At 46.7% G+C, this 12,254-nt stretch overlaps 1 protein-coding gene across 1 annotated transcript in view; it reads right to left on the reverse strand.

Annotated features, from left to right (window-relative positions):
- rftn1b (raftlin, lipid raft linker 1b) overlaps positions 1-12,254 on the reverse strand; it is an 87,532-nt gene that overhangs the window by 38,885 nt on the left and 36,393 nt on the right. The window contains exon 4 of the mRNA XM_084472212.1: positions 4,632-4,740. Within this exon, the coding sequence (XP_084328338.1) occupies positions 4,632-4,740 (109 nt within the window). The remainder of the gene's footprint in view (positions 1-4,631; positions 4,741-12,254) is intronic.

The raw sequence follows: 12,254 nt of genomic DNA on the forward strand, positions 1-12,254 counted from the left end.
GAGATTGAAACGTTAACCGTCACTGAATGTTAATGACGCCATTCTCAATTTAGCACCGCCATACCCCCTGCTGTCTTACATGCACACACAGACACACACACACACACACACACACATGCTAACAAATACACATGAATATTCACATAAGGACACGCACAGAGAATGGCAGACTGATGGAAAGACACACACACACAGACACACACACACACACACGTGCTACACTGTCTGAATGCAAGCCAAAGGCAGCCATCGTCGCTATCACTGCGTCATGGGAAGGGAACCACAATCAAATCACGTTGCACATTATTCAGTCTGAAATTAAATTGGAAAGCGGTCACGTGGTTTCCGGTGGTATTATTCAATATCCAGCAGGCGCTCTGTTTCCTCACCACGTGTTAAATGAAATATGCAGAGAGAAATGATAGAGAGGAACTGATGCCTCTCTTTCTTAATAGGAGATGGAGAGGTCTAGATGGGTCAAACGAGAGACATGTCTAGGTATTAGTTTACATGTGGTCCGTGTCTAGAGGATGTATTTTGTGATTATTTATATTTTAGTTATTGTTATTAGGTGAGTGCTGCATGCAGCGCTCAACTATTGTTCTTCTTAAGTTTTAATCTTTCTTCTTTATTATTCTCTACAAACTTTGGGACCTATCTCCTTCTTCAACTCTTTGCCTAGAGACTCCATTCCAATTTTAAAATGTTCAGATTAGCTTGGAATTTTTTTAATATTTTATACTTTTTAAGATATTCTACTCTTAAAATACTATTTTTTACAATGGAAGTCAATGGGAGGACGGCCGAGCCGTTTGCCCATTCTCTGACACTTGTATCTTCAATAATCTGAACAGAATTTTGATTACCTTTATACTTTTTTCATAAACACAGTTTATGTTCCATGTCCACCTCGTTTTCAGTTGGTCTCATTGATTCACGCTGAGGTTAGAGCCCGAGGACGTGCAGGCAGTGTTGCCAGATTGGGCAGTTTTTCCCGCTCAATTGGGCTACTTTTTCCGACGTTCAGGCAGCGTTGCCACATTGGGCGATTTTCCTGCCTAATTGGACTACTTTTAATCCTGTTATGCTGGAAAAATGAGCATTAGTCGAGTTGGTTTAAAAAAAGAAACTGGCAGGATTATCATAATTCTTTCTACAAACATCAATCAATAGCATACCTTTCATATGGCATATTGTTTGTGCAGATAGTACCACTATAACTTCAGCTACTACTACTACTACTACTACTACTTCAGCTGCTACTACTTCAGCTACTACCTCCATTACTACTACTACCACAGCCAGTAGCACTACTACTACTATCTTCCAGCTTTGACAGTATTAGGTTTAGCTTCCAGCTTTTGTAACAATCTATTTCAGCACTTTGCTTCTTCAGGTAATGCAATTCAGCGTCAGTCAGTTTTCGATTTCAGCTTCCAGGTTTTTCAGCAGTGCACTGCAATACATTTGACCTTTCAGATTCTTCAGTTCAATTCATTTTACATTTTTGCATTTTTAGCAATGCTTTGTGCTTTTCATTCAGCTGTCACTTTATTTGTTTCCAACCATTTACATCTTTTTAAACGGTGTGCATGTTTACATTGTTCCATTTAGACTTTTTAACTTTTGTTCAAATCCCTTCACTTGATTTAAGCCATTTAACATTTCTTTACGTCTGAAACTATGTCTTTATTAAAACATATTTTCAACCTGACTTTGCACTACAGCACTCACCGCATTTTCTGCAGGAAATGCATTTTCTTGTTATTAATAATAGTCTTATTAAAATGACTATTCATATTATTAATATTGGTTGTTGTGTGTTAGCCAGCTGTTGAATGTTAGATAGCTTTGTGCTGGCAACCTGCAATTTAGCATGTTGCAGGCTCGTGTTGAACGCAGAACAGAGTGCTTAAATGTATCCCGCCATCACTCACTTTATGTTTTATTTGTCAGCATTAAAGGCAGTTCCATGATGATTTGGACGATAAACATATTGGAAAACTTGGTCAACTGAAAACCTGAAACATAACAAACTGGGCCAAAGTGACCAGTGCATCTCTGGAAAGGAAAAGTAAAATTACGCAGGAATACAAATCAGAAAACACATCAGCCATCAATATCGCTATACATCAGTACATCAGTTCCTTCCAATCTGTTTTTTAAATTGTGGTGGGCACAAACTTTTTATGAAAGGTAGGCTATATATATACAAGCCTATATCCTGGGATGTGCCCCCAACGGCTGGCTGCAGAATATAAAGTGTTTTCCGCCGCGATAACCCATTTCAGTTCAGACTTGAGAGCACATTTCCCATTTCCCCGCAAGTTATTAAAGAAGGATCAGGAGAAGGGAGAGAGTGTGAAGGTCTGGATGGAAATAACCCTGTGTGTGATGGAGAGAGGGAGAGGGGGAGGGAGGGAGGGAGGGAGAGGGATGGAGAGATGAAATAGAGGCTGAAACACAGATTTAGAGATGGATGCCGACAGCATTCCCGGAAAGAAATGAAAAAAGGAAAAAAAGACTGAGAAAGAGGGAGGAATGGGAGAAGAGAGACATGTTCAAAAGAGAACGGACATAAGGGAGCACATGCAGACAGACGGACAGAGAGTGAGACGGGACGTTGGAAACCATGATGAAAATGGAGTGATGTAAACACAGAGACGTAAATACATTTAGCATACAATGATTGGGATCATGATGATTGGGGTCTTGCTAAACAGAGGGGTCAAGTGATTGCCGCATTGCGAGAGAGATCCACTGGATCTCCCACGAGATTCCCCTCATTCATCCCACTGGACTTTAACCACTCGCTCATCTCTGTGAATATGAAGATGCACTTTTTGAGTCTTTTCACAATGATTGCACTCTACCACCCTGTAAATACAGTATGTAAGTTGACTTAATTCATATTTTTTTGTCAACGTAGACATTTGTTTCTCATGCCAATACAGCTTTTTAGAGAGAGAGAGAGGGGGGGAGAGAGAGAGCACGCTACCCCCCTCTCTTCCTGCTCGTCCGTGTCCACTTCCTTTTTAATAGATTCCTAGCGTAACCTGGACCACCACCTCCTCCTCCCACTGCTACCCCCAACCGTTCCTACTTTTTCCCCTTATTCCAGCTCCTCTGCCCCACTACCACCTCCCATTCTCTCCCCGTCTTCCAAATCTTCCTTCACCTCCCCACCCTTCCTGCACTCTCCCCTCACCTCCCCTACCTTAATATTCTCTGCCCTCTCCCACCTCCTCTCCCTGCAACCACCTCCCCTCCTCCTCCTCCCTACCTCCCACCCTACCCCATACCTGCTCCTCCATCCGCCTACCTCCTTCTCCCCCCCATCTCCCTGTGTGCTCTTCCTTCCTCATCGCTTTCACTCGACTCCAATACCTCCTCCTCCTCCTTCTGCTCCTCCTCCTCAATCCCCTTAGCTCCTGCTAATCTACCCCCTACCATCTCCCTTTCCTCCCCCTCTCTCCCCTCTCTCCCCATGCGGCTCTCTACACGGTAATGATAAGCAGTGATAATGAAGTCCTGCAGGAGACCCTGGCAGGGCCTGGTTAATGGGAGGCTGGTGGGGGGATGGGCTTCACCCTAGGCCAGTGCTTGATCATCATATTCACATTAAAGGACTGAGGACGACCACTAAGGCCTGGTGTTGATGCAGCTGTGGATCTGGGTGTCTGGATCTCTCGCTCTTGCGCTCTCGCACTCTCGCGCTCTCGCTCTCTCGCTCTCTCGCACTCTCGCTCTTTTCTTGCTCTCCAGGTTGGTGGTGGTTCAGGTGTGGGGGGGGGGAGGTGCGGTGGGTTGAGGGCATTACTGTGAGATCCTCTAACTCGTTAATTAGCAAAGTGGTGCTCTCCTATGAGCCTGAGACGGCTCCCTTGACTCCAGTGCTGGGATAAGAGGCAGGGAGATGGGAGATTACCAGCACTGTGGAGCTACAAGTCACATGAGGACAGCCACACGTTACAAGGAGCCTCACCACAGCTGTGACTTACATGTTATAGCGACCCAATTGGAGCTACAAGTCGCATGAAGACAGCCACACGTCACATGTTGGCTAATTACAGCTACAAGTAACATTTTAAAGACCTAATTACAGCTACAAGTAACATTTTAAAGACCTAATTACAGCTACAAGTAACATATTATAAAGACCTAATTACAGCTACAAGTAACATTATAAAGACTTAATTACAGCTACAAGTAACATTATAAAGACCTAATTACAGCTACAAATAACATATTATAAAGACCTAATTACAGCTACAATAAACATATTATAAAGACCTAATTACAGCTACAAGAAACATATTATAAAGACCTAATTACAGCTACAAGTAGCACATTATGAATTAAATATTCATAATGAGGACAACCACACGTTATATGCAGTCTAATAACCGCTACAGGTTACATTATGAAGACCTTATTGGTGCTACGAGTAAAATCAGTTACACAGTTACAAGTAGGCTACCACCAGGAGAACCACGAGTAACCTACCAAGGCTTGTACAGTGTGACGTCATCACATCACAACCAGCGCCTCCGACCTACACGCAGGTACTCAACATGAGGAACAGGATCACACGACGGTGATGACTGGTAAACGGGCGGAGCCGGCCTCACCTTCTTGACGTAGCCCTGGATGAGCTCGGGGGTGGGGACCTGGTCGGCAGGGAGACACTCCTCCAGGTGGAGGCGGTGTGGAGGGCAGGTCTGCTGGTTCCTCTCCACCCTGCAGGCACACACACAGAGGGCTGGGGGGTGAGAGTCCGCCTGGTCACCCTGCACGCGCTTTCACACACGCGTATACACACACACACACACAGATGCAATCTGTGCCCTCTGGCTATTTTCGATATCCCGCTGTCTGTCGCTTCACTAGGTCCCCAAATGCAAATCAAATGTTTCACAGATTACATTTACCACCATGGCAACCAGCATAATTGAGAGATATAGCAGGGCAGATATAGCACTTGTATACATACTCCCACACAGACAGAATCAATTTGAAGCAGAAGCTGTCGGCATGAAATAGCTTAATAAACAAAGGCGACGCTAGAAAACGGTGTTTTGGAAAACAGGAAATGTGAACTGTAGCAACAGGCAAACTTGTGTTGATAGAGATCAATCATTAAGATTCTCATCTGGCCCAGTATGGATGCGTCCAATGGTTTTGTTTTTGTTCACGTTGCACTGTGTGTGGTCAGAACAATTTACAACAGCCCTCTTCTCATTAGTGCAGCGTTAGAACAGCAACAATCGCTCTTTACTGCTGCTGTGCTGGCTGGTGTGCTTTAATGGGGACGGTTGAGAGAGGATCTAGTTTGTTAGCTGGGTGATGAATACAGAGCAGTGGCTGGTGTGTTGGGACTCCCAGCCAAAAGGAACCGGGTTTGATGCCTGCTCCTTAGAGAGAGTACCTGAAAACATCAGTCGGTTGACTTAGATAAAAGCCGCTGCTAAATAGTAAAGAGTTTAGCTGATTGGTTAACTGTTTATCTAATCCGTTTTTCTGTGTCTTCTTAATGCAAGCATTGTTTGAAGAGCCGGTCAATATCCGCTTGTAATTCAACCACGTCATGGTGTGCACATTCGTGCATGCTAAGAACTGTCTGGACAGAAGCAGAATGCACACACTAACAGGAAAAAGATAGTAGGGGAATGAAATGCAGACTTATGGTGCTCCTTACTGTTCGGTTCTGACCAGGAAAATCCATAGTCAACTAAAAGCCAACGAGAACTGTGCAAATCCAATGCAAATCTTATTTCACACACACACACACACACACACACACACACACACACACACACACACACACACACACACACACACACACACACACACACACACACACACTGCTCTGCCTGTCCTTGGCAAGCCCTGTGACTGTGCGAGCCGGATAATCTATTTATATGGTGGTGTGTGTATGTGTGCCACCCTGCAGAGTAAGGGTTAGACCTGGCCCCTGAGGGGACCCAGGGGCCCCCTCTTCCTCCTCCCGGCTCCTCTTCCTGTTGACACGCCAGTGGATGCACACACACGCACACACATTGTGTCTGTATGTGTGTAGGGATGGGTGTGTGCATGTTATATGTGCGTTAGTGTGTGGGTGTGGGTGTGATGAGTACAATAAGTGGCAGTTTGAACCATGGGGTAAATGGACACCTGATGTTTTTGCGTGTATGGTGCAGATCTCTATGGTGCAGTGTGTGTGTTTGTGTGTATTTTTATGATGTACGTGTGGGTGTGCGGCGTTCCAGCATATTTATCCCATTTATAAAGGTTATGCACTAGGATTTAGATGTTTATGTCAGGGGTGTGTGTGTGTGTGTGTGTGTGTGTGTGTGTGTGTGTTGTTTTAATGGCTCACATTCAGCCGTACAATATTAATCTTCTCTTTCATGCTTCAAAACACAATGTTCCCCATCTCAGGAACACTGCAGTCACCACGGTTACACCGCAATCTCCACTGTTACAGTACCATCATCGCTGTGGTCACACAACCATCATCACCATGGTGACACTACCATGGCAACTATGTTGCCATGTTACCCTACCATCGCCACCGTAACACAGCAATCCCCGCGGTGACACTACTATCATCACCATGGTTACACTACCATCAACTGTGGTTACACTACCCTCATCGCCACGGTTACCCTACCCTCGCCACCGTAACACGGCAATCCCTGGGGTGGCACTTCCGTCATCACCGTGGTTAAACGGCCACCATCATTATAGCACTGCCATCACTAGCACGCGTCCCGAGTCACCGGAACAACAGAAGATGGAGAGAATGAGAGAGAGAGAGAGAAGTCTCATGAAAGGTGGATACATAACATAACAAAAGCGCCCCAGCTTCTCTCTCTGTGCTGCGAGACTGAAAGCCACAGCTGCAGAGCGCCTCATGGTGCTGTCAGACAGAGTTCTGACGCTGACACAAATCACAGGAACCCGCTCTGATTAGCTCCACACCCACTGAAGGGAGAGAGAGAGATGGAGGGAGAGGGGGATGGCAGGGGAGGAGGTAAATGGAGGGCCGGGTAGATTGAGGGTAAGGGAGAGAGAGTGCGATGACAGGAGAGAAGCCAATGTTCTTTACCTACAGATAAAGGTATTATTCCATATTCATGTATCCGGAATGATGCCATCCATGCCAGTTGTTCATGTCTTAAAATCCTCTGAACAACACTGCAGGTTATTCGAAAAATAACCTTTTTTTTAAACCTGCATTTTGAGAGAGAGAGAGAGAGTGTTTCCAGCCATGACCCCCCCAGCAACACTAGCAGCCACCTTTAGGTCTACCTCCAGGCATGTCGACAGACCAGAGTCAAACGCCGGCAGTTCCCAGAATGCCTCTGGGCAGCTCTATGCAGACATTCATTAGTTCTTGCTGCATTTAGTTGTTTCTTTTATTTGCTCCTTGTTAATACATGCATGAGTTGCTTTGGATCAAAGTGTTGGCTGTATTCAAATGTAACATTTGTTCATTGTGTGTGAACATGCGTATGTGCTGTGAATGGGAAGAAGTCCATTTCAGTCCAGCTGCACAGGGCAATTTCCTAAGCAGTTCTTTGCTACTCTTTCCCGGAGAAATGCCCTGAAAAATGGGAATTATGGCTCACACGCAGTGAAATTGAATAAGGAGCAAAAAAGCATTGTTATGTTCTCTGAAAGCCAAGGTCCAGCCCATCACTCATCTTTATCAAGCCGCTATCGTCATAGCGACGTCAGCTCCAAGGGAAGCTATCCAGCCCTGTGTTTAATGAACGCCGCAGAGCTTTATTGATACAGGGCACACAGACGCAACACAAAGCAATATACAGATCCCTTCCTAATGCTACCTATTTTTCTCCTCCCCATCCTCCCATTATACATCTCTCTACTCACTTCCTTCAACCCTCTTTCTTCTCCCCCCCCGGCAGCTCTAGCTCTCTCTCCCTTCTCCCTATGTATCCCTCTCCCCCCACCTCCTTATCGCCCCTCTCTTCCTCTCCCCTAACCAAACCCGAGCGCCCCATACATTATACGGTAATGATGAATAAGTCCCATCAGACATTGCCCGCTGAACTGTAACCCTATTACATCGCAACCAAATTGAACACGAGCAAAATTTGACAGTTGACATTTCAAATTTCCAAAGCGTTCCAATCTATTCCAATCATTGGCTCCCCCCGCCCCCACCCCCACCCCCCGCCCCCACCCCCACCCCCCTTCCTTGGTAGGCTGTACTGGGCTTCTGTACCCGGGTCCGTCTCGGCTGACAAATAGTGTTCTTGCGTTTCGAAAGTTATGAGGCACTTATCCAGGCGTGCCATTCAGGTGACAGTGTCTAACGCTTACAAATGATGGTTGTTGCACAGACGCCACCGCTACCACAGCCGCCAGTCATACGTCCTGGCCACGCGGCAGACTTCTTGGACTACTGTTTCAGTATGTCTCCCAATACTCTGGGACTCCATCTACAACTGGGACTCCATCTACAACACGGACTCCATCTACAACTGGGACTCCATCTGCACTGGGACTCCATCTGCACTGTGACTCCCATTGGAGTTAGCTCCCACAGCGATAGCGGACACCCAGCGATGACTCTCCCCATAGTGTGACTCCCATCATACTGTGACACCCATTGCAGTGTGACACCGATCCGGGTGTCACACCCATTTCAGTCTGGCTTTCATTTGCATTGTGACTCTCATCTCTGCGTGACTCCCATTGCAGTGGGTGACAGTAGCGTGGCGAGGCCGTTTGTATTGCCGTTAGCATTGGCCTCGGTTCAGACTCCTTTGAACTGTGGCATGTGGTGCGGTCTGTGGACCGTGTAGTGAGAGGCGCCGTGTGCATGTTAAACACCCCGCCTAGCGTCCGAGAGGCCGGCCTGCTCCTCCCATCTTGCTCGCTCGCTCTCTCTCTCTCTCTCTCGCTGTCTTCATCTCTGTCTGTGTGTGTGTTTGATGCCTCTGTACTGTCACGTCAACACCTGACAGGGGTGAGGGACATGATTTCCCCCGATGTGCTCTGGGACAGCCACCTCTGATACCATCAACACTACCTCTGACTCCGCTGCCACTAACTCCACCCCCGCTCTCACTCCCCTCCACTCGTCTCCCACCACCACCTGCCCCTCTGCTGCTAACTTCCCCACTCCCGCTACCTCCCACTACTTGTGGAGGTAGCGGTGGATGGCAACCATCCGAACCCGTCCGTCCGCCACCGTCACCAGTACCTCACAACCCTCTGCTTCTGTCCTGCAGCTGGTTGCACCAGCAGAACGTAAGGTCCCCCTTAGGCTACGGTGAACGTAAATGGCCCAAACGTTCGACTTTACACTCTACTAAAAAAATAGCAGTTGCACCAAGCAGATAGTTTCAACGTAACACTAAGTTATAACTTATATTTTACACCTCCCCTCTAGCTGGTGTAAGTTCCATTCTAACGATAAAGACCGGTAAATACGTTAAAAGATTTCAATACCAAAGATGGCTATTCGTTTTGGGCAATGGGAAGAGGAGTTTCAATGCGGTTTGCGTCGGGAACGGATTGTCCGTGACTGTATCGATCCATTTAATCAGTATGATGATGTAGATCTGTATGCGCGATTTCGGTTTCGGCCCACGTACAAACCAATATTCTAGAGCTATTCCATACAATGCATAGCCAGGTAGAGGCGAACCAGGTAGAGGCGAACTAGAACCGAATAGCATACAAAGCAGCAATGAGCAGCAATTTATTATAAAAATCCGCCATCAAATAGCTTAACCTCACGCCTATACCGCCCAAGTCAATTTTAGAGAATAAATGACTGTCAAACTGTTTTGTTTGCCCTCTCATTTGGGTGCTAACGTGTCTTCACTCGGATAAGGTGGAAACTACTACTTGCTACTTCCTGTTTACATTGTTTGCTGTCAATGATTGGCTTGAAATTATCTAAACGTCATTAAATGCGACACTGGTACAATTTACGCACTACTAGTAAGGTTAAAACTTAAGTTATGGTGGTGCAACCAAAATTTAGAACAAATTTAGAACAAAAGAATTTGAAACTAGCTACGTCGAGCGTAGGGTTAAGGGGCTTTACGTTCTGCTGGTGCAACCGACTGCTGGTTCCTTCTCCAGCAGACAGGAGGAGCATTGGGTTTGGTGTGTCTCTGTCTCGGTCCCTCCTTATGTCTCCCTCTGTGTCTGTGTGTCTCGTTCTTCTTTTCCCTGGGGGGGGTTGATATTCCCCTGGGCTGGTCCTGATGCGAGAAGCCGTCGCCATGGTGACAGACGAGGGAGATAAAGCCGGGCATTGCTCGGGCTGTCAAAGAGACGACAGGCCTCTCTGTCTCTCTCTCTCTGTCTCTCTTTCTATTTTCTCTCTGTCGCTCTACTTTCAGATGTTTCTGGACTTTCTTTTTCCATTTTCATCGACCTTGTTCTTCTTAACCTCTCTCTCTCTCTCTTTCTCTCTCTCTCTCTTTCTCTCTCTCTCTCTCTCTCTCTCTCTCTCTCATCCTCTTTCAAACTCTCATCCTTTTCCATAACTTTCTGATCCTTCTATCCCTAAACCCACTCTCCTTCTCCCCTACAAAGACATGCGTGTCTGGGTGTGTGTGCATAGCGGGTCCGTGTGCTTAGCAAAGTGTGACTGCCTTGTGTGTGTCTGAAGGAACGCTGCGGTCCGTTCAGCAGAAACAGTTTCAGAAAAGAAAAATCAATATCTCTATCATCTCGGTTTCCTTAGAGACAGAAAGGGGTTGAGTGGGGTGGGGGGCTCACTGTTGCAGCCTAGGTCATTGTAACATACAGGAGATCACTGCAGATAACACAGGAATGGTTTATCTGTTGTTTCGTCAACCGGTGAAGGTAATTTATCTTGAGAGGTGTTACCCAGGGTTGCACTACAACGCCCCCCCCCCCCCCCCCCCCCCCCCAAACCCCCACCCTTTGGTCAGTCTGGGCTGCATTCCAATCGTACAGGCCTTGGACCTCTCAGTTTGAATCTTAGGCTGTTAAGTGTAACAGCTTTGTTTACGATGTATTATTTTTAGTTCTGTCAGTGTTTGACCTCCTCTCTATTGTGTTTTTCATTGTCGGTTCATGTGATTATTTATTTAGTTCCAGCCCTTCAGGCCCTGCTCTCTTGCTGGATGTGCTGTCATGTCGCTCTCAAGCGCAATCTCTCTTTCTCGCTCTCTCTTACTCTCTCTCTCTCCTCCTCTGTCTCTCTTTCTCTCTTCTTACTCCCTCTCTCTCTATCTCCATCTTTCTGTCTCGCTCTCGCTCTGTCTCTCTTTATCTCTTCCTCTTACGCTATCGCTCATGCTTGTACTCTCTCTCTCTCTCTTCCTGCCTCTCTCTCTCGTTTGCTCCATCTCTGATGGATGGCCTGCTCAAAATAGTCACTGAAACGGCTGCAAGTCTGCAGGGTAAATACCTGTCAGGACAGTGAACCTTGTCCCCTAAATCTAATCAAATCACTATTGATTATTCTCATAGACTCTCATAGTGATTCATATTTATCTCTTAGTAATCAATAATGTATGCGCCTCAAAACGGACACACACACATATGCACGCACACGCACACACACACGTGCACACACGTAACACGCAAAGAAATGCATGTAGGGGTACTTTCTGTGTATCACTACATAGAAACAAATAAACACAGATACAGACCAACATACATGCAGACACACACTTATATAGCTGCTAATGAGTTGCAAATGCCTCTCACAATACTTCTGATGCCGATGCCCCCTCCCTGGTGGGGTTAACAGGGACCAGGCTGTCTTTCCTCAGAGAGACCAGCTGGTGGGAGACAGGGGGGGTGCGAGGGAGTGGGAGGGGATGACCGGGTCCCACCTTCTGAATATCATCTGCTGGTCTCTGAGCAGAGCTAGTCCACTCAGTCCAGTCCTGATGCTATGTCGCTAGGACTGCTAATCAGGGTAGCGGATGCAGTGCCCAATCCATTCGGACCACTCAACTTGGATGGAAGGATACCTTGGCTGGACATTTTGAATGCTTCCCACTGGGAGTATGGACGTGTTCTGGTGGACTATGCAAGCATTACCTACACTGGCTCTCCACACACACACGCACGCGCGCACGCACGCACACACGCACGCACATGCACACCAACAGACAAAATACATGCACAGACACACAAAAAATGAAACAGACCAAATCTCATCCACACACACACACACACACACACACACACACACACAGCCACGGCCACAAAAGCATGCAGAC

Source organism: Micromesistius poutassou (genome assembly GCF_964030765.1).
Source record: "Micromesistius poutassou genome assembly, chromosome: 8".
Classification (NCBI taxonomy): domain Eukaryota; kingdom Metazoa; phylum Chordata; class Actinopteri; order Gadiformes; family Gadidae; genus Micromesistius; species Micromesistius poutassou.